This window comes from Heterodontus francisci, chromosome 8 (assembly GCF_036365525.1).
Source record: "Heterodontus francisci isolate sHetFra1 chromosome 8, sHetFra1.hap1, whole genome shotgun sequence".
Lineage (NCBI taxonomy): Eukaryota > Metazoa > Chordata > Chondrichthyes > Heterodontiformes > Heterodontidae > Heterodontus > Heterodontus francisci.
The window spans coordinates 92,897,585-92,921,270 of record NC_090378.1 but is presented as its reverse complement, the minus strand read 5'-3'; the positions used below and the strand labels follow the sequence as shown (position 1 = coordinate 92,921,270).

At 42.9% G+C, this 23,686-nt stretch overlaps 1 protein-coding gene across 1 annotated transcript in view; it reads right to left on the bottom strand.

Annotated features, from left to right (window-relative positions):
• Positions 1-23,686, bottom strand: part of LOC137372569 (regulator of G-protein signaling 8-like) — a 59,077-nt gene that overhangs the window by 10,941 nt on the left and 24,450 nt on the right. Inside the window, exon 3 of the mRNA XM_068036502.1 lies at positions 7,886-7,996. Coding sequence (XP_067892603.1) covers positions 7,886-7,996 — 111 coding nt within the window. The remainder of the gene's footprint in view (positions 1-7,885; positions 7,997-23,686) is intronic.

The following is a 23,686-nucleotide window of genomic DNA, read 5'->3' as shown; positions in this document are numbered from 1 at the left end:
AACTCTATGTTACATAGAGTTCAACAGTACAGAAACAGCTCTATGCCAGTGTTAATGTTCCACATAAGCCTCCTTCCATCCTACTTCATCTCACCTTATCAATGTGTCCTTCTATTCCTTTTTCCCTCATGCACATATTTAGCTTCACCTTAAATGCATTAAATGTTGTGCCCTCTGTTAATGTAGGCTGCCTGTTTGGATTAATGTGAGGGAAAAACACATCAGTTACTTAAATCGCTTGTTTCCTTTGCTGCTGTTCATAGAACTTAGTGGCAATGGTTTCTTGTTTTTAATAACCTGCCCACTGCATTTTAAGAACTATGATGCACATCATGCAGATCTGCAAATGTGTTCTGTGATTTTAAATTTTTTTGGCTTTGTTTCTGTCTTACTAAAGAACGTTTCCTGCTCACATGCTTCACCCGGGGCTGTCAGTGCATTTGTTACATGTTGCATTTCACACACCACCACCAGTGCTAAACTTAACTGGTTGATAAGGGACAGTTGGCAATGGCCTGGTGGTGGCAAGTCATTCAATGTCACTTCATTTTGAACAGGCAACTAAAACAATGGGCTGGTGAATGTCTATGGATATTATTTATACGGACTCCCAGAAAGCATTTGATAAAGCCCCTCATAAGAGACTGGAAAGTTGAAGTTCATGGAATTGAAGGCAAATTACTGAACTGGTTAGGAAATTGACTAAGCGACGGGAGACAGAGAGTAGGGATAATGGGCAGGTACTCTAATCGGCAGGATGTGATGACTGGTGTCCCACAAGGATTTGTGTTAGGCTCTCAACTATTTACCATATTTTTTAAAGGTAATGGGCTAGAGAGCCACATAACCAAATTTGCCGATGACACAAAGATAGGTGACATTGTAGGCTGTGCAGATGGAAGCAGAAAATTACAAAACAACATGAATAGATTAAGTGAATGGACAAAATTGGCAAATAGATTTTGATATAGGCAAATGTGAGGTCATCCATTTTGGACCTAAAAAGGATGGATCAGAGTACTTTCTGAATGATAAAAAGCTAGAAACAGTGGAGACTTAGGCATCCAGGTACACAGATGGTTAAAATACCATGAACAGGTACAGAAAATAATCAAAAAGGCTAATGGAATGAGTCGCTAGTGAGTATTTTTTTTGAGTAAGGTTTATTTTAACTAGTGAACTGTATTGATTTTTAGTAGGATTTATCAGTATTAGTAAGGTTTTATTAATTTTAAGATGCTGTAGTATCGGTAAGTTTATTTTTGCAGTAACAAAAGGTCAACTAATAAAGAAATGACAGGGGTGCTTCAACCTCGGGAGTGCACCTCCTGTGCTATGTGGGAGATCCAGGATACCTCCAGTATCCTGGAGAACCATTTGTGCAGGAAGTGCTGTCAATTACAGCAGCTTGAGCAGCAGCTGGCAACACTGCAGTGCATTCATGAGGATGACAGCTACATGGATAGCATGTTTATAGATGTCATCCCACAGCTTTAGAGTATGCAGAGAGAGAGGGAATAGGTGACTGCCAGGCAGTCAAAGAGAATCAGGCAGATAGTGCAGGAGACGCCTGAGTGCATCTCATTCTCAAACAGGTATTCTGTTCTGAATACGGAGGGAAATTATGCTTCCTTTGGGGAGTGCAACCAGACCAAGTCCATGGCACCACGGGTGGCTTAGCTGCACAGGGGGATACAGGGAAATCTGGAAGAGCCATAGCGATAGGTGATTCAATACTCAGGGGAACAGACAGGCGTTTTTGTGGCCGCAGACGTGAATCCAGGATGGTGTGTTGCCTCCCTGGTGCCAGGGTCAAGGATGTCACTGAGCGGCTGCAGAGCATCTTGAAGGGGAAGGGTGAACAGCCAGCAGTCGTGGCCCACATCGGAACCAACGACATAGGTACAAAGAGGGATGTGGTCCTGCACTCAGAATTTAGGGAGCTAGGTAAGAAAATAGCAAGCAGGACCTCAAAAGTAGTAACCTCCTGATTACTCCCAGCGCCATGTACAAGTGAGTATAGAAATAGAAGGATAAGACAGATGAATGTGTGGCTGGAACGATGGTGCAGGAGGGAGGGCTTTAGATTCCTGGGACATTGGGCCCGGCTCTGGGGGAGATGTGACACGGTTGCACATGAACAGAGCCGGAACTGAGTTCCTTGTCGGACATTTTGCTAGTGCTGTTGGGGAGGGTTTAAACTAGTTTGGCAGGGGGATTGGGACCCGAGGGTAGACTCAGTTGGGACAAAATCAGAAATGAAAATGGAAGGCAGAAAATTAATGGATGAGTCTGGAAGGCAGAGGAAACAAAGGTTAGAAAATATTTAAAAAGAGTTTGGCAGTGCTCAAGGATATCTATTTCAATGCAAGGAGTATAGCAAATAAAGCAGATGAGCTGAGGGCACAGATAGACACGTGGCAGTATGATATCATAGCTATTACAGAAACATGGCTTAAAGAGGGACAGGAATGGCAGCTCAACGTTCCTGATTACAGGGTTTTCAGACGCGATAGGGAGGGGATAAGAAAGGACGGGAGGTGGCAATTTTGGTCAAGGAAACTATTACAGCTGTGAGGAGGGATGATATGTTGGAAGGTTCATCAAATGAGGCCATATCGATTGAGCTAAGGAACAAAAAAGGGGCAATTACACTGCTGGGAGTGCACTATAGACCCCCGAACAGTCCAGAGGGAGTTAGAAGAGCAGATATGTAGGCAAATCTCTGAGAAGTGCAAAAACAATAGGGCAGTAATAGTAGGAGATTTTAACTACCCCAATATCATCTGGGATAGTTTTAGTATGAAAGGAATTGAGGGAGCAGAATTTTTGAGGTGCATTCAGGAGAACTTTTCTGCCCAGTATGTAACAAGTCCAACAAGAGAGGGTGCAGTTTTAGACCTCGTTTTGGGAAATGAAGATGGGCAGGTGAAAGGGATGGCAGTGGGAGAGCATTTTGGTGGTAATGATTATAATTCAGTCAGTTTTAACATAATTATGGAAAAGGACAGAGTTAGAATGGGAGTTAGAGTTCTCAATTGAGGCAAGGCCAATTTTACCAAACTGAGGAGTGATTTAGTGAAAGTGGACTGGAAACAGCTACTTGAAGGTAAATCAGTGTCCGAGCAGTGGGAGACATTCAAAGGGAAGATTCAAGGAGTTCAAAGTAAACGTGCTCCCACAAAGAAAAAGGGTGAGACAGCCAAATCTGGAGCCCCGTGGATGTCAAGGAGCCTACAGGGTAAGATAAGGCAGAAAAAGAAAGCTTATGTCCGACATCGAGAACTCAATACTACAGAAAGCCGAGAGAAGTATAGAAAGTGCAGGCGTGAAATTAAAAAGGGAATTAGGAAAGCAAAGAGTGGACATGAAAGAATATTGGCAAGCAAAATCAAGGTGAACCCAAAGATCGTTATCAATACATTAAGAGATAACTAAGGAGAGAGTAGGGCCCATAAAAGACCAAAAAGGTAACCTATGTGTAGGGGCGGAAGATGTTGGTATGGTTCTTAATGAATACTTTGTGTCTGTCTTCACAAATGAGGGGGAACGATGCAAATATTGTAGTTAAGGAGGAGAAGTGTGAAGTATTGGATCTGATAAACACAGGGAGAGAGGAAGTATTAATGGGGTTTGCATCCTTGAAAGTTGATAAACCACCAGGGCCAGAGGAAATGTTAAAAGAAGCAAGAGAGGAAATAGCAGAAAGTCTGAGCATCATTTTCCAGTCCTCACTGATACAGGTGTGGTGCCGGAGGATTGGAGAACTGCTAATGCCGTACCTCTGTTTAAAAAAGGAGTGAAGGATAGACGGAATAATTACAGGCCAGTTAATCTAACCTCAGTAGTGGGCAAATTATTTGAATCTATTCAGAGAGACAGGATAAACTGTCACTTAGAAAGGCACAAGTTAATCAAGGATAGTCAGCATGAATTTGTTAAGGGAAGATGTTGTTTGATCAACTTGGTAGAATTTTTTGAAGAAGTAACAAGGAAGATAGATGAGCATAGTGCAGTTTTATTTTTATTTTTTATTTAGAGATCCAGCACTGAAACAGGCCCTTCGACCCACCGAGTCTGTGCCGACCAACAACCACTCATTTATACTAACCCTACAGTAATCCCATATTCCCTATCACCTACCTACATTAGGGGCAATTTACAACGGCCAATTTACCTATCACCTGCAAGTCTTTTGGCTGTGGGAGGAAACCGGAGCACCCGGGGAAAACCCACGCAGACACAGGGAGAACTTGCAAACTCCACACAGGCAGTACCCAGAATTGAACCCAGGTCCCTGGAGCTGTGAGGCTGCGGTGCTAACCACTGTGCCGCCATGTGATGTGGTCTACATGGATTTTTAGCAAGGCTTTTGACAAGGTCCCACATGGCAGACTGGTTAAAAAAATCTAATGGGATCCAGGGAAATGCAGCAAGGTGGATACAAAATTGGCTCAGTGGCAGGAAAGAAAAGGGTAATTATTGATGGATGTTTTTGCGACTGGAGGGCTATTTCCAGTGGCGTCCACAGGGCTCAGTACTGGTTCCCCTGGTTTTTGTGGTATATATTAACGATTTGGATGTAAATGTAGGGGGCATGATTAAGAAGTTTGCAGATGACAGAAAGATTGGCCGTGTGGTAGATAGTGAGGAGGATAGCTGTAAGCTGAAGGAAAATATTGATGGTCTGGTCAGATGGGCAGTAAAGTGGCAAATGGAATTCAACCTGGAGAAGTGTGAGGTGATGCATTTGGGGAGGTCAAACAAGGCAAAGGAATACACGATAAATGGGAAAATACTGAGAAGTGTAGAGAAAGTAAGGGACCTTGGAGTGAATGTCCACTGATCCCTGAAGGTAGCAGGACAGGTCGATGAGGTGGTTAAGAAGGCATATGGAATCCTTTCCTTTATTAGCTGAGCTATAGAATATAAGAGCAGGGAGGTTATGCTGGAACTGTATAACTCATTGGTTAGGCCACAACTTGAGTACTGTGTGCAGTTCCGGTCACCTCATTACAGAAAGGATGTAATTGCACTAGAGAGGGTACAGAGGAGATTTACGAGGATGTTGCCAGGACTGGAAAAATGCAGCTATGAGGAAAGATTGGATCGGCTGGGGTTGTTCTCCTTGGAACAGAGAAGGCTGAAGGAAGATCTGATTGAAATGTACAAAATTTTGAAGGGCTTGGATAGAGTGGAGGTGAAGGGTCTATTCACCTGAGCAGAGAGGTCAGTGACGAGGGGGCATAGATTTAAAGTGATTGGTAGAAAAATTAGAGGGGAGATGAGGAAAAGCTTTTTCACCCAGAGGGTGGTGGGGGTCTGGAACTCGCAGCCTGAAAGGGTAGTTGAGGCAGAGACCCTTAGCTCATTCTAAAGGGGTCTGGATATGCACCTCACGTGCTGTAATCTGCAAGCCTACGGACCAAATGCTGGAAGGTGGGATTACAATAGGTGGGTTGTTTTTTGGCCAGCACAGACACAATGGGCCAAGTGGCCTCTTTCTGTGCCTTAAACTTTCTATGATTCTATGAATGCTGGCTTTATATCTAGAGGAGTAGAATACAAGGGATTAGAAATCATGCTTCAGTTGTACAAAGCCCTGGTCAGATCACACTGTGAGCAGTTCTGGGCACCACACCTTAGGAAGGATGTACTGGCATTGCAGAGAGTGCAGCATAGATTTACCAGAATGATACCTGGACTCCAAGGGTAAAATTACGAGGAGAGATTACACAAACTAGGGTTGTATTTCCTGGAATTTACAAGGTTAAGGGGAGATTTGATTTAAATTTTCAAGATATTAAGAGAAACTGCTAGTTTCTCTCTATCTACTCTATTTCCATTGGTTGGGGAGTCGAGGGGACATGGTCTAAAAATTAGGGGGGAATTTTATGCTGGTGGCAGGGATCAAGAAATTGGGGGAAGGCCCGCCGAATTTAGTGCCAATCAGGCACATAAGTGGACAGTGGTGGGCCCGCCATAGGACCCGTCACCGGCAGTCCCAGTCTTGCAGAGCTGCTAGCCAATCAGAATCCGGCAGCTGCAGCACCACTACGGAGGCGATGGCTGCTGCTGTAGCTGCAGCGACCAGACACCAAGGAGTGGTGCTGAAACCAGCCTTAAGGTAGGTCAGGGAGGGAGGGGTCACCCAGGGTGGGGGTTGTGGGGGAGGGGTGTTGGTAGCAACGGCAGGAGGTTGGCCCTCAGCTGGATCCCCCCGTCCCAATGCCGGGTCCCTCATTCCAGCACTAAGTGCCTTTGAATGAGGGAACCAACCCCCAGGAGCCGGGAAGCAGCCCACACGGTTTTTCATGTCGTGCGTCCCGTGCAGTGACAGGGATGCCCGCCACATGGGTAAGTGCAGCTGTGGCGGGAAGAGGCCCTTAATTGGGGGTTAATTACTCAATTAAGGGCCTCAATCGGCAGTGGAACGGGAAGGCCGTTCACAGGCCTTCCCACCTTGGACTAAATTTCAGCTGAGGTGGGGTCTCACCATCCCACCTGATTTTATACTCTCCCTGCCTCCAAACCTGCTGCGAGTGAGAGCATAAAATTCCGCGCTAGAGCCACACTTTTCAGGAGTGAAGTTAGGAAACATTTGTAAATGTAAAACGTGGTTCAAATTTGGAACTCTCTTCTGCAAACGGCAGTTGATGCTGGGTCAATTGTTAATTTTAAATCTGAGATTGATGGATTTTTGTTAACAAAGGCATGAATGGATATGGGGCAAAGACGGGTATGTGAAGTTAAGTTACAGATTAGCATGATCTCATTGGCGGAACAGGCTTGAGGGGTTAACAGGCCTATTCCTGTTCGTCCTATAAGCCTCCCCATGGTGGCATAGCCAAGGTTAGGAACTATGTGGAGTGAGGAATTGAGTCTGCACCACTCCACTCTGCTGCTTGTGTTCTAATACACTCTACCCACTGCAGTTAACAGTAAACCTGTTATCCCACCAATCATTCAAATACAATCTGATAATGTGTGTGGTCTGCTAGATGGAGGTTTGCATTTTCTGTTGCTGAAAGGGCTAAAGATCGGGAATTGTTATATATTATCACTGTCTGTACATCTGCTTCTGCTCACTGGAGGAAAAATGACACCCATTTTACTAATTTTGCACAGTTCTGCCTTTCATCATGGACTGTAATGATTGATGGAACAGAGAAAACATCCAATCTGAAGAATCAGATTCAATAGCATTTAGAATTTTCTAGAATTTGACTGATTTTATTAACCATCATTACTTCTCTTCAAAAATTATGCCTTGAAAAAAAAATCTGTTCTGCACCCAAAAGATAGAAACCGGAGAAGGCCTTTCACTCCCTCGAGCCTCTTCAGCCATTTAATCAGGTTATGGCTGATCTGCACCTCAACTCCATTTAACCGTCTCTGATTTATATTCCTCAAGACCATTACCTAACGAATATCTATTGATCTCAGGCTTGAAAATTTCAATTGACCCAGAAATTGCAGTCTTTTGGGGACAATAGTTCCAGGTTTCCCCCAACTGAACTGTTTCGATGCCAAAAAAAACGATCAGCTTTTGATTGAAGTGAAGAGACCAGCTTTACTGTTATAAATTACAAGTGGTTGATGAATGACTATAAATTACTGAGATTTAGTCACTTCTAAAGAGGCACTGTCTAACTGTCTGGCAAGCCTTTTCTCATTCTGTTTACAAACAAATGACGCAATGATGTAACCAGTGTTGGCCGATATCCTGCCATCATTAGTACATGATGTTACATTGAAAATGATGCTTGATTCTTATTGCTGTTTGACAAAATAAATTTTCCATGAATGCCCCCCCACCCCCTTTAAACATTTAAAACTGATGATTTATTCCCCTCACCACCTGACAAGAAAACACATCACTCACTTCATGCACCTCATTGGCTTCTCGTGCTTATTGGGGAGAAAAGTGCTGAAGTCACTGTAGGAGTCTGATTTCTGTGATAAGCAGCCCAATCGGGTTTTCATAGCTCTGGCCCTGTGGAAAGACACAGCAACAATCCCAGTCTGTGAAAGGTATTCCCGGTGCTATACAATGTGATATATTTATGGAGCAAATGTACATTGTCAGGTTCACAGTAAGGATTGCTTCGTAACATCAATGATCCTGAAATATTGGCCCGGATTTTGTGGTCAGTGGCAAAGCAGCGGCGTTCCCTACTGACTGCACAAAGAAATATGACCTTACCTGGCTCGTAGACTGCAGCGTGAACTTTTACTTCTTGCTGTAGCATCGTCCAACGTTGAAAGCATCAGCGAGGCCTAGCAGCGTGGCACATTGCCAGCGAAGCCATGCCGCCCCCCCCCCCAATGACATCACAAGTTGAAGATGTGCCCTTTAAGGTCAGTTGTCAGTCAGCTCAATGGCAGGTGAGTGTTTTATTATCATTTTAAATACTGTTAAACACTTTGTGCACTTTTTAAAAAATTAAATACGTTTAAATGCTTTTATATATTTTTAAAAGCTATTACAAACTTTTAAAAACTTTAAAAACACTTTAAATACCTTTATAAACTTTGGAAAATTGTTATAAACATTTACATTTTTATAAAAACATTTAAAAACTTTTAAATACTTTAACAAACTTTGAATGCCTAGTGACTGCCCCAGGAAACACTTGGATCAACTGGTTTTCAACAGAAGCTTCGAATCCATAGTGGACCTCAGACCGTGAAATACTTAAAACTATCATGGAAAAAAACAAATGGTGTTTCCATAAAATAAATTCAGACCGCATTTGACACTAGTAGTCCACAAATCTCCCTCCCTCTCTCTCCTAGTCTGGAACTGCACTGAAACTATCTCAAGTGATTTGGAAGAAGTTTCTTCCCTCAACCCCACTCCTCAAATACATATAGAGAAAGGATGTGCAAAAACTAAGATTTATAATCCTTATTCCACCAATAATACAAAGTTGTTCCAGAAAAGAAGGCAGTGGAAAAACACAAGTGCTTTGTTTGTTTTGTTTATTTTTAATATCCTTTATTATGTCCACAGTAAATCATTGTCTCTGCCTGTCATCCCTTCCACTGACTGCCAGACTTGCATATAATTTAATGGTGTTAACAGATGTTTATATGATGAGTGTATTCTGCTTCAAACACTTGTTTGAACTACTCCTTAGATCGTATTGCCGGAACCGGCAACATCATAAGTCCATATATTTCAAAGATTCCCTTCTGTGCACTTTATGTCATCAAGTAAAGATAGAAAGAGCTTCCATCAAGTAAAGCAATTTCAATCCATAATTTTTTGGCTTATTTTTCAGCCTTATTCAGGATTCTGAGTGTCAGAAAGCCAGATTTTACTAAATGATGCAGAAGTGAATACACCCTCAGCTATAATGTGACCCAAGGCATGCATTTTCAAACAGGACAGCAAGTGTCTCTGAAGTTAATTTGTATGGCGGCTGCTGGATTGTCATGTGACATGCAATGTCAATGTGCTGCATTATCTTTAAATGTCTTAACGTGAACATGATAAACTGTCTAAAGATAATGTTGCATTCACTACTTCGGCAAGTAAAATTGGTTTCTGCTGAATTTGTTCTTTTTTAATCCCGTTTGCAGCACGGGATCTCAAGATTTTAACGAATGATTTTATTCTGCAAATTGCAGTGAAAACTTATAATTAACTTCATGCACAAAATAAAATCCAACATGACCATCAAAAATTCGTCAGTCGTGCTGCTGGTGCTTTTCTCATGGGGTATGTATTCCTATGTGGGTGCATTGCAGTACAAGATATCCAGGGTAACAAAAATGAATATTCTTTATTAAATATTACAAAAGCAGAACTTCCATATGAAGGGATTCTGCCAGGAAAATTCTGCCTGTTGTTTTCTGCTTAATTCTAACACATTAAGAAACAATGCCTCATGTTTCCAGAATCTAAAACGGCACCGTGAGTTTAGAGCACCATTGAAGTGATGGTCACAGGCTGAGTAAATATCACATCGAGTGAACTGCTTCCTTACTTAGTGTTTCCATCAATGAGTATACAAAAAGAAATTGTCTTAAACGGAGGAGGAAAATGCAGTCAAAACGCAATATACCACATGGCCTTGTCAGAATCTCTCAAAATTCAATGACATTTCTTCCTAAAGTTATAATTGCAGGTAAATTCTGTATTTGCGCCTGAACAATTCTTACACAGGGCATGTCTAATTATTTAACCTATTGGGTATAGTGAGTATAAAAAGGTTATAAAATGATGATTTTCCAATTGATTGTTTTCCAGCCGCACAGAGGATTGTAAGTTTATTTTTCAAGCTTTGCTTTAGATTTTTACAATTTATGTAGGTTCCAGTGGCATATAATTCAAAAATATTCTAGATGCTGGAAATCTGAACGAAAAGCAAATTGCTGCAAATTTGTGGAGCGAGAGGGAGTGTCCAAATTACAGGGCCCTGTTGCTTTACAAACCGGCCCGGCGGGACCATCTGCGTGTGCTCCTCCAGAGCCCATTGAGGTACACCGCAACCTCTGCTTTTCGGTACAAGTGCGATCGCTGGAAGTTGTCGAGCCGTTGTGACCCTCAATAACAGCGAATGTTTCAGCGTGCGCCTCTATTGGGACCACAAAATCTGGGCCGTTATAGCTATGCGGGGGTAGATTTTGACTTTGTGCCATTGTGTAAAACAGGTGAGAGCCAGTTGGCAACTTATTTTGCATCACTCCCCATTGTTTTTATTTCCACTGACTGCAATGGAAATAAAAATGGGGAGAGATATAAAACAGGCTGTCGATTCGCCATCGCCCAAATCATGATGTACTCCCGTTCAAGTTTGCTAGAAATAGCATTTAAATCAGCAATGTTACAAACAGATACAATATGTACAGAAGAATCATTATCTAATATCATGTGCTGTAAGTTAACCAATGTTCATAAATATCACTCAAATGCAGAGATAAAATGAGAGTTAAAGATGTGCTCCTATCACCAGATACGTGGTTTGCCACATAGGTATGGACCTCCTTTTAGACTATACCAGACGTAGACTAAATCAACGCAATAATTGTTCACAGATTTTTCAGTCCTTATTGGTGAAGCTCGTTGTTGCAGGACTGAACCTCTTGGTTAAAGAGCGACCTGTGCCCATCAGGATGTGCTGTAACTGAAAAAGTTTGTACAGAATTTGCTCAATCACGTTCCATGTCACTCAGTTGAATGATGAATATTCATTAGGCCGTTTAAACATATTTCATGGCAGGGTACCTGAATTTTGTGAGTGCCACAGGAACGACCTTCATATAGTGCACTAAAAATGTGTGGGGGAAGAAACATGGGGCAGGTCAATTTTTGATATCTGTTTCAAGCTGGCCTTTGGATATAAGTAAGTTCACTTTTAATTTTTAAAAAATACATACATTGCATTGAAGAGAGATGTTAAGTGTATAGTCGCCATGAAGATTTATACAGGCAGGTGGAGACAGAAAAATGGTTCAACTGTGGGTGTTCATTGTATCATTTTAATACACCTATTAAATCAAAGTTGCTGTTGTGAAATCACATATCTTTAATTCTATCTTTATGTTAATTGCAGAAAAGAACTTGATAATCAATTAGACGGTAAGAAAATAATAAGAATGATCTATTCTGACAGAGAAATGCATTTTAAAAAGAAATCAGTATTTTCTTATTTGTCTCCCTGAATGAAAGTAATATTGAAAATAAATTTGCTACGTAGATTTGGGAGGGGGGCGCAGAAATTGGACAAAGCCCGAAGACAGGTGCGGGGAGCACGATTAACCCATTCCTGCTCCTTCCGCATGCAAACTTTGTGCTGCCTGCTAATTTAAATGATAGTCGCATGCAGCTCAGCACTAAACATGCTGTTGAGTGACTGCACTCCTCAGTCAGGGCTCAAGTTTGTGCAAGATGAGCACTACTTAAAGCTAGCCGGCTCTACTTAAAGCCAGCCTTCACCTCTTAAAGGAAAGGCTCATTCTGGCTGCAGCAGGTGCTGGAAGTGACTGGCAAAGACATTCTGAACAGGAGGAACACTGACTAATGGCACAACAGGGCAGAGCGCATGCTACCAGGTTCTCAGATGCAGCACTGGAGGCCTTGGTTCAGGAGGTGGACAGCAAGAGAGAGGTCCTCTACCCAGTGGGAGCAGATATCTGTGGTGGCTCATGCCAGCAGTCAAGTGCTGAGGAGCTGGGCGCAGTACCACAAGACTTTCAATGACCTCACATGAGTGGTCAGGGTCAGTAATTGGATCTTCAAACGCCGTATCCTTACAACTGAACCATTAACCTCACACGCTGCTCATTTCACCACACCCCTTTCACTCGCTCACCAACAATCTCTGTCAACCACAGCTCCTACCTTACGTTCATAGCTTCACCTCGCACTCACACAGTTACCACTGCTGCTAGCCTCACAAGCACATCTCACAGCTTTCACACACTGCCAGCTATTCAACCATGACAGCCATAACACCCAAACACATTACACCACACTCACTGACACACTTCCCTCTCTCTATACAGGACAAGGTGGTGCATAAATGCAGGCAACAGGACCTAACCAGAAGGGGACAGGCAGGGCTGGATGTCCTCACCCTGATGGAGAAGACGGTGCTTGTCATCCTTGGAGCGGCCAAGACTGAGGCCATTGCCAGTGGTGGGGCTCAATCCATTAAAAATGATGGTATGTTCCTACCTACTTCACATTCTTGCATCCCATTTCCCCCTCATTGCACAATCTCTTCTGATGGAGGTGCCCTCTGAAGATTTTTTGAAAAGGTGAAAGTAAAACTGGTCGCAGCTGCCAGACTGCTCCTGTGGACGGGAAGGTCAAAATTGGTAGATGGAGCATTGGAGCTCCAGTCTGTCATCGGGAGACCACCTCCATCCCTGGCCCGCATGCCCACTCAACTACCTTTGCAGCACAAGCAGAAGCCACTCAAAATCTGAGTGCTACTGTAGAAGCTCAGAATGCAAGCCCAGCTTGATGCCATTCAGGCTCAGACAGCTGCCATCATTGCTGCGGATACCAGTGCTCAAAGGGTCTTGCAGGATGTCACAGCAGTCCACCAATCTGTCCTCCAACAGATTATTAGGATTGCTGAGGTGTCGCCCCAGTGGAGTGGCAGTGGCTCCATGATGCACGAACCCATTCCCCTCTTACAAGATGACAGCATTCATGCTCTCACAACTGCCACTCTGCCAGTGCCCTTGCTGTTGCCTATCAGCCAGCCAGACCACTGTTGCCCATGCTGAGATGGTATAGTCTGAAACTGGATCATTTATGGCTAGAGCTGCTCAAAGTCATCCTGCAAGACCATCTGCAGTCTTCCCAACTGAAAATCAGCAGCCTTCCACCAGCCATATTGCAACCACTGGGGTAACAATGTGTAGGAGCACTAGGACAGGCAAAGGCACATGCAAGACAGGTTCTAAGGGAATGCACAAGGGTGATTAGTTAACTTTTGTATGGAACATTGGATGATTTGCTTGATAAAGTTGGTTTGGAATGTTTGTTTTATGGTGGGTTTTTTATTTCAGCATTGTGGCCAAGATGACGATGTGATGGTCAGTGACAAAGGGAAGGGAAGTTTTTTTTTTATTCTGTCAGGGTATGTGGGCATCGCTGGCTATGTCAACATTTATTGCCCATCCCTAATTGTCCTTGAGAAGGTGATGATGAGCTGTCTTCTTGAACTGCTGCAGTCCTTGGGGTGTTGGTATACCAGCAGTGCTGTTAGGAAGGGAGTTCCAGGATTTTGACCCAGCGACAATGAAGGAATGGCAATTTAGTTCCAAGTCAGGATGGTGTGTGACTTGGAGGGGAACTTGCAGATGGTGGTGGTCCCATGCATCTGCTGCCCTTGTCCTTCTAGGTGGTAGATGTCACGGGTTTTGAAGGTTTTGTCGAAGGAGGCATGGTGAGTTGCTGCAGTACATCTTGTATATGGTACACACTGCTGCCACTGTGCGTCGGTGGTAGAGGGAGTGAATGTTGAAGGTGGTGGATAGGGTGCCAGTCAAGTGGGCTGCTTTGTCCTGGATGATGTCAAGCTTCTTGAGTGATGTTGGAGCTGCACCCATCCAGGCAAGTGGAGAGTATTTCATCACACTCCTGACGTGCCTTGTAAATGGTGGACAGGCATTGGGGAGTCAGGAGGTGAGTTACTTGCCACAGAATTCCCAGCCTCTGACCTGCCCTTGTTGCCACAGCATTTACATGGCCAGTCCAGTTCAGTTTCTGGTCAATGGTGACCCCCAGGATGTTGATAGTGTGAGATTCAGCAATTGTAATGCCATTGACCATCAAGGGAAGATGGTTAGATTCTCTCTTGTTTGAGGTGGTCATTGCCTGGCACTTGTGTGGCACGAATGTTACTTGCCACTTATCAGGCCAAGCCTGGATATTGTCCAGGTCTTTCTGCATCGGGACACAGCTGCTTCAGTATCTGTGGAGTTGCAAATGGTGCTGAACATTGTCCAATCATCAGCGAACAACCCCACTTCTGACCTTATGATGGAGGGAAGGTCATTGATGAAGCAGCTGAAGATGGTTGGGCCTAGGACACTACTCTGAGGAACTTCTGCAGTAATGTCCTGGGACTAAGATGATTGGCCTTCAACAACCTCAACCATCTTCTTTTGTGCTAGGTATGACTCCAACCAGCTGAGAGTTTTCCTCCTGATTCCCATTGACTCCAGTTTTGCTAGGGCTCCTTGATGCCGTACACGGTCAAATGCTGCCTTTTAGTCAAGGGTAGTCCCTCTCATCTCACCTCTTTTGTCAATGTTTGGACCAAGGCTGTAATGAGCTGAGTGGCCCTGGTAGAATCCAAACTGAGCATCAGTGAGCAGGTTATTGCTGAGTAAGTGCCACTTGATAGGCGTGGAACTGTTGCTGAATAGGGAATTGGAGTTGTGTTCACCGGTACCACAGTTGGATGGGTCGATCATGGACAGCCCAGCCAGAAAGGGGATGTGCTGGTTGCCTCCTCTCTTCCTCCTGCTCCTCCTCCTGAGCTGCTTGTTGCATGCCTGGTGCCAAGGGCTGTGACCTCATGTTGGCGAGGTTGGGCAGGATATAGCTGATAGTGACACAATCGTGGCAAATACTGCAGGATTCCACCAGAGTGCTCCAGGCAGCAACAGTGTTGTTTAAGAACCCAGTGGTCTGCTCAATGACATTTCCTGTGGCAGCATGGTTCTCCTGCATGCTGCCCAGGTATGCATGGGTTGCATGCTGGAGTCGTGAGTCAGGTAGTCAGTTGATAGCCCTTGGCGCCCAGCAGCTACCCTCTGGTTTGATGTGGTGTCTCAAATACTGATGGAACAATGGACTGACTGCTGCCAGGATACTGGGCATTCACCTGCATGATGTGCTGAGCATGGTTACACACCAACTGCTCATCGAATGAGCAGAACTCTTTGTGATTGCAGTACATCACTGAATTTAGATGCAGCACCTGCAAAGTCACATGTGTGCAATGTATTCCCCTCCCCTGGCATACAGAGCGTCAATAACCTCACTTATGCAGCAATGGACTGCAAATTGGGAGATTTCAGAGATGTCACCTGCTCCAGTCTGGAAGGATCCCAATGCAAAGATGTTCAGGATCATGGTCACTTTGCAGCCACTGGAAGCTGTGTCCTACCTTGTTCTGAGGCTCCAGGTCTGCCTGCGAGACGTGACAAATTTCAGTGAGCACCTCCTTTATATAATGGAGATGTCGCGCACACTTCTGGTAAGGTTGAGGTAAGAGAAATGCTCCCTGAAGACCCTGGTGGATAAGGCCTCCTGCTGAGACCACATGTCCTCCTCCTCCTCCATATATGAGCAGCTTGTTCTCCTCTGTGTCATTTCTGCCTCTTCTCCCTGTCACACTGCAGACCAAGGGGGATAGAAACTACAGAACCCATGACTGGGTACCAATGATCTGAGCTAAATCCTTGAAGTCAGGACCAAGGCCTTCACCACATGCAACATTACTCCCTGTCAACTTCAACAACTATAAATAGCAGTTGAGAGTTCTCAACGGTTCTGCAAGCTCAGACAGAGCCAGTAGAAATCAATCAGCAACTAACCTTAAAGTAGTTGATGATCTCTTTAAATGGTACTGGTGGGGGAGAGGGAGGTCCCTCATGCTGCTGAACACATGTTCAGCTGTGCGAAGTTAAGGGAGGGCGTTAGCTGGAGCGGAGAGGTCAAAAATGGCAGCTCTGGTGTCAAATCAGTATTACATGCTGACTGACTTCATGATTAGATTAGATTAGAGATACAGCACTGAAACAGGCCCTTCGGCCCACCGAGACTGTGCCGACCATCAACCACCCATTTATACTAATCCTACACTAATCCCATATTCCTACCAAACATCCCCACCTGTCCCTATATATTTCCCTACCACCTACCTATACTAGTGACAATTTATAATGGCCAATTTACCTATCAACCTGCAAGTCTACTCTGCATATTTGTGCTGCATGCTCTTGACGCCTGCATCAACACCCTCAGTAAAATGGCGTCCAACACAGGCCACGCATGTATGCTGTGTGGCTGCCTTTTTGAAATTAACATGGCACTGATTGCGCCAAAAATACGGCTGTTACAGGGCCTAATTTTACGGCCATTTTGTTTTACGTGTATGCTAAGCACTTTCAGAAATGAGATTTAATGCAATATGGGAAAGAGAAAGGAAAAACCTTCGCGTCTGCCTAGATGACAAAGGTGGATGAGAAATGTGAACACTGGAAGATTAATAAACTGCATGTGGGACATAATATGAAAGTGTGATGGAATGTAGGTATAATAGGCATAATTAAGTAGAATTTGGAAATAGTTAGAATATTATACCTTTTAGAATTAAAGATTGAATAAATGGTCAGTTTTTTGCACTCTGCTATTCCACTTTAAGAAGATAGAGTTAGAAAATTTCAAGGTCCCTGTTATGAACCAGAAACAAGTTGGGAAATCCATTTGTGTCTCTGTTGTCAGGGGCTTGGAAGATAAACACCTACATTGAAATATCCTGTCAGTAAGAAGTAGCAATGAACTTAATTGGTTTGTGCAGACAGGTCGGCTCTGGAGGTTGCTTTGGGGTACCGTGGAAAGGGCAATTATAGTTGATGAAACAATAAATGGAATGAACTAACAGGAACAAGAGGTTAAGTAAACATAATTATAAGCATTTTGACCAGATAAATGCTCACAACTTCAAAAGCAAAGGAAGTTCAGTAGAACATTAAGTGGAAATGGTAATTAAAGATATGGATTTTAAAAGGAAGACAGGAAGGTCACATTTAAATGCTAAAAGTCAGATGACACTTCAGAAACAGTATAAACATGAGAGTTTTTGAAGCAATGATTAGAAGCATTGAATCCTCAAACAATGCTTCTCAACTAAGGGGAATTTATGGTAAAAAGTTTACTTAAAATGTTGCTGGATGTTCTGGATATTCTAAGATATTTTGCTGTCACATTAGCAAGGCTAAACTTTTGGATTCTATGTTAGAAATAAGATCATGTGTTACATCTTTTTGTAATATTTGATATTGTGATATACCTATCCACTTAAAAAGTGTATTGCATGTTAAATTCTTCAATAAATATATAAAAGTTAATAAATCGTCTTATGTAGCATTCTGTATTCAACTATAAAGAACCCCCTCTCTGTGTCTCTTTAAGTGGAGAGATACGTATTGAAGAGAGTTCCCAGACTCTCATATATATCTGTGATATTTATGACTCAGCCATAATTATTAAAATAGGCTATCCGAAAGATGGTAATATTCTCTGTTGGTTTTCTTTCTTTGAGGGAAAGCTAGTACAATTCTTTGGATCCAAATAAGTGTCTAGTCGATGAGAATTTGTCTGGTTTGAACTTGATTAAAGGAAATTCATAGGGGTGTACTCCTGATTTGGTTTAGTCCCTATTAGAGGTTAAAGTCATAAATCACTTCAAAAGAGCTAATCACTTAATTATATATTGAAGTGCCAGTGGAGCAGCAATGTGAGTGAGAACTGCATTTTCATATTGGCTATGCCCTGCTCAGTAACAGGGAAATGTGCAGACAGTAAATGCACAAAGGATTCATATATCCATTTGGGCTACTTTTAAATTGATAATAACTGGCCTCACCATGAACTCTGTGTACTCTCTTCGCCCTGCCCCCATCTTGAGGAATCAAAGCGGCTGAGAATTCACATTGAAAATAATGAAAATCGTTGAAGCTTGTGACAAGCATGATTATATAATGTTAAAACAAATCTTTTGAGAGGTTCTGAAGACAGCTGAACAATGAAACACTCTGTTTATGCCACAGATTGAATTTGGTTTACATTCCCTTTTTTAGTTTACTTGGCATCCGTTGGCCCAAGTTCCCTTTCATTAATGTACTTCATGTTGTGCGCATCCTGTCATCCCTATGTAACATATCATTTCCTCTTAACAATTAAAAAACAGCGGCCGTTATATTTCATGCTAGCTCCACAGTGTTGGAAAACGGATGCTTTGAGCATTTTTCTCAGTTTCTTAACCATGTGCCATTTCCCCCCTTTTCTGCCTTTCCTGCTTTTCCCCCATTTGCCATGCACTCTTCTCAATCAGCAATCTCCTATGCTTTTGTTAATGCTGGGGACTTTACTTGTGGGAATCCCAAGGCAAGTGCAAGTCTCCGACTGCTCTTTGATGCAGTGCAGTGAGGCAAAATAATCTCCACATTTCTCCGGCATACCGTTTGAAACAATGGATCTGCACAACTGTGGGAAGAGGAAGAACAGGGGAAGAAATGGCATGGCAAGCAAATGCAAGAAAGGACGTAAAGCTGAAAGAGAGTGAGAGAGAAAGGCAACAACATCAGAGAATAAGGATAGTAAAGTGCAAAAGCAAAAAGACTGAGTGAGAAACTGAGTGCATCACATCCAGATACCAAGTGCGTTGGCATCACAATCAAAGAGCAAGCCTTGAGGGCAGCTGGGAGCATGATCTTCTAGTCTGGCAGAGAGACCCGCCAGTCTGGAAATGGATCAGATTGGGTGCAACGCTGGTATTGGGTGGGCTATAAAACCAACATTTCACCCAATCCTGAGGGTTTCCCACCCTGCGAGCTAGGTTAAAATTACACCATGAGTCCAGCAGTGGAAACCACTTTGAGTAGCTGTGCTAGAATTTGGCCACAGAGGAGGCCAACTATTTGGTATCATTAGATAGTAGGGACAGCCTGTGTCACTTGAGGCCAGATACTAAAAGAGAGCTGGTCATGGCCTGGTAATAGTATCATGGCATGGTTACTGAACTGTGCATAACTTAGTAATGCAAATCATAATGGTTAATACTATGATACAAGGGAAATCTGTGATTAGGATGCGGAACGGTAAACCTATTACTGTGTCATGCAGCATGTTGATTCAGACATGCTTTTAGACTACCTGGTAATAAAGTAATTGCATGGCAGGAGCATCATCATCATCACCCTCAATGTGGCTCAACGTTTCAATATTCTCATGGGTATGTTTGGTGTAGCTGAAAAAGTAATGGGAAGGTGACCTGTGCCCTGTGCCCTGTGCTGGTAAACTGAACATTTCAGCTGCTTACATTTCAGTTGTAACCCCTTATGGGAACTTGTGGATCCCCTAGGCCTAGGCTTTTGCCAGTCTGTACGTAACATCTGTGGATTTGAGTAAATTGTGTCCCTCTTGGGGAAGAGGGTGTAACAGTTAACCAATGCTTTACTGGTGTGCATTTCTGGATAACTCGATTTGAAGACTTGATAGGTTTCTGCGTGTGTCTGACACCTAGTTGGTCAAACAAAAATGTTGAACTAGAGATGACCACAGCAGTGCAAGGATTCTGATGGTTATATGTTACTTGGTGTTACATGGGCTTCCAAACAAAAGACCAGCAAAACCTGAATAAACCAGAGTGCGCTGTTCAGTAATGAACTAGAAAAGCAGATTGACGTGAGGGAGGATCTTTGACCTCCCTCTCACTTCTCCAGCATTTCTCATCAAGGTGATAATGTCTTTCAATGTTGGTGATTCTCATCTGAGGGGCTATTTTCCAACTACTACAACAACAACTTGCATTTATATAGTGCCTTTAACAGTAAAATGTCCCAAGGCGTTTCACAGGAGCATTTTTGAATAAAATTCAACAATGATCCATGTAAGGAGATATTTGGACAGGTGATTAAAAGCTTGGACAAAAAGGTAGGTTTGAAGCAGTGATTTAAAAGAGGAGAGAGTGGTAGAGACATGGCAGAGAGGTATAGGGAGGAAATCCCAGAGCTTAGGGCTGAGGCAGCGAGGAGCCTTGTCCCCACGGGCAGTGCATATTGAGCTGGTAAATTACATTCTAAGCTAAGTAGGCAAAGCTGCCACAGAATTAAACTGTTCCCATTTATAAAACCTCATCTTTCCTTGATGACAATGAGGGTGAATTGATATTGAGCTTTTGGCTTGACTGGTCCATCTGATGCTGCAAATGCTGTATTGTGTTTCAATTCTTACACTTGCTGAATAATCAGGAAGTCTGCATCATAGACTCAACAAATACTATTGTTGGGGCTCTGAGAGCTAAAGAAAAAGCCTCAGAAGTACTCTGAGTTTCAAAGGAATATGAAAGAACACAATTCTATTTTCTGAAATGTTAGCTTCAATGTCCAACAAAGCTTCACTGATAAAGTTGAAGCAAGACATTGTAGAAAGGGAAAAACAGCTTTATATTAAAAAAACTGACTCTTATCCTTGTTGAAAAAAAACTGTTGTTTTGGAAACATTTTTTTGAAGCAAAGCTTATCAGCTTTCATTGGAAATGAATTACAATATTGTAGTATTTACCCCAAGATAGACAAATTAATCATTTTGCTACGGCCATGATGGCCTTGACACAAAGTACTGCAGGCAAGGATTTTAGCCCTCTCACCCAACGAGTATGGTGTGTGGGAGGGGTTAAAATCTGAAAACAGTATCTCCAGATTCCAATCCACCGTGTTCTTAGCCATTGTAATTTCGATGACAGGGAATCAGGGCATCAACAAGGCTTGTATTCCATGGAAGCGGGGGTCTATTTAACATTCAAAAGCCGCGGCCCAATGATGACTTCAACTTCACAACATAATATTAACCTGAAAGCAAAGGTAGTCCTGCGCTGTCTGTTGCCCAGCAGCAGAACCATGGTCGGAGAAGCTGACTGTCCAGAAGAGGCCAAGGTCAGTCTTTAAAAAAATTACCCGTCTAAACTCCTTGTGGGAGCAGGAGTGCTCCCCCCAGACCGTACAAGGAGTCCTTGGGGCCCCCCAGTCCTTTATGGTCCGCCACCCCCAAGCACATGGGAACCCACCCTCCTACCCAGATCACCTGCAGACCCCTCCTCCCAATGACTGTTGGAAATAGTTCCCATGGATTCCTGGATGCAGCCTCCCACCACCAAATTCCCACTCCCACCCCACCAGCATCTGATGAATCTGTCCAGGTGTTGGGCGGGAGCCCAGGAACATTTATTTTAATGAGTTAAGATTGGTTGCCACCAGACTCTTTGGGTGCACTGCTCCCATCCCCCTTCTTAACAATGAGGCCTCTATCTTCCCCAAGCAGCCTGCAAATACTGAACCTATGAGAATCATGATATAAAATACAAAATATATGCACTTCCCCATTGCATGTTGGCCTGATTTCAGGTTGGCCAAGAGTAAGGATATGGAAATTCACTGGGTCGTTAATATAATCACTGTTAGTTCTATAAAGTGTAACCGATTTGTTATCATAATTTGAGGGAACTTTCAGATGGTTCCCGGACTCCTGAGTCTCAATTACATTGCCTAGACCTTCATTAGCATAACAATAACTCCATTAATCATCTGCTACTGTTCCATTAGAGTATTATAAATGCTCACTTTTGTTTGTATAAAATCACATTACAGTATCAGAGCACAGGAGACCATTTGATCTGTCACACAATGTGCTCCAGTGAGAGCCATCTACTCTAATCCTATTTCCCTGCCTTTTTTCCATATCCTTTTTCAAACACTTGTCTATTTCCCTTTGAAATGATCTTATAGCCTGTGCCTCAATAGCGTCATGTTCTGTATGAAAACATTCCTTTCTAATTTCCCCTTTCATTCTATTATGCCCTCCTGTTAAATCATCCCTTGATCTCCTCTGTTCTAATGAAAACAGCCACAATTTTTAAAGTCATTTTTCATATTTGTATTTGCTCATACCAGACAGCAGCCTAGTGAGTCTGCACTGTACCCTCTCTCTATTCTCTCAACATCCTTCCTGTACCATAGATCCCAAACTTAAACACAATACTCCTACTGTGATCTTACTAAGGTTTTATAAAAATTCACCATTGCATTTGAAATGTTATACTCTTTGCTTTTTGCCATAAAACCCAATATTCCATTATCCATCTTTATGGCCCCATCCACTGAGGTGCTGCTTTTAATGTCTTTGTAAACTAAACCCTCATATCCCTCTGGTCTTTCACTTCACCTAGTCTTCCTACATTGCAGGTATAATGATTATTATTATTGTTTTCACCACATTTTACTATCTCAAATTGACTGACATGGAGTTCTGTCTGCTGCATTTTATCCTAGCCACCACCTTATTACTATCCCATGCAACTTCCTTTGGCCCTCAGAATTATTTACTATGCCTCCCATTGTAGCACCATCTGCAAATTTGAACACCACATCAACCTATATCCAGATCATTCATTCACAGAGTGAACAGAAACAGTCGCAGGACAGAACCCTGTGGGACATGCCAAACTACTTTCAACTACTCTGAGAAAGCGCCCTGAACTCTGACTCTCTGTTTCCTCTCTTCTATTCAGTTTTTAATCCAATTTTTAATCTTCTATTTCCATATCCCTTAATCATCTCTAATAATATCTAAAGAGTTTATGTTTGATTTTCTAGCCAGATTTTTTTTCCCAATTATATCCTGACTGCATGAACTCTTAGTAGGGTACAGTTCCCATGGTATTATCTATCATCTAACACCATTTTTAACTGGCCTTTTTTATCCTTTTATGGGATGTGGGCATCGTTGGCAAGACCAGCATTTGTTGCCCTTCCTTAATTGCCCTTAAACTGAGTGGCTTGCAAGGTCATTTCAGAGGGCAGTTAAGAGTCAACCACATTGCTGTGGGTCACATGTAAGTCACATGTAGGCCAGATCAGGTAAGGACAGCAGATTTCCTTCTCTAAAGGGCATTAGTGAACCAGATAGGTTTTTATGACAATCCTTGATCGTTTCATGGTACCGTGACTGAGATTAGCTTGCTTTTAATTCCAGATTTTTAAAAATTAATTAATCGAATTTAAATTCCACCAGCTGCCATGGTGGGATTTGAACCCATGTCCCCAGGTTATTAGCCTGTGCCTCTGGATTACTAGCTCAATGACTGTACCACCATCTCCCCCTATTCTTCATGTATCATTCTCAATATTGAGTGCCAGCAGGTATTCAATATCATGACTGAGTCCAATTCTGTCCTCACCACACTTTCCAGCATAAGTCACTGGAATACAATTGGGAACAGTATGGGTTTGAATATCGATTTCTACTGCTGCCCCAAGACCCAGGCTGCTGAGACAATTGAAGTACTTTTACTGTCAGCCTAGCTGTGATCAGCTCAAACTGGGGATCAAACTGGCCTTTGCTGTGTGATTCAGTCTCACAATGACA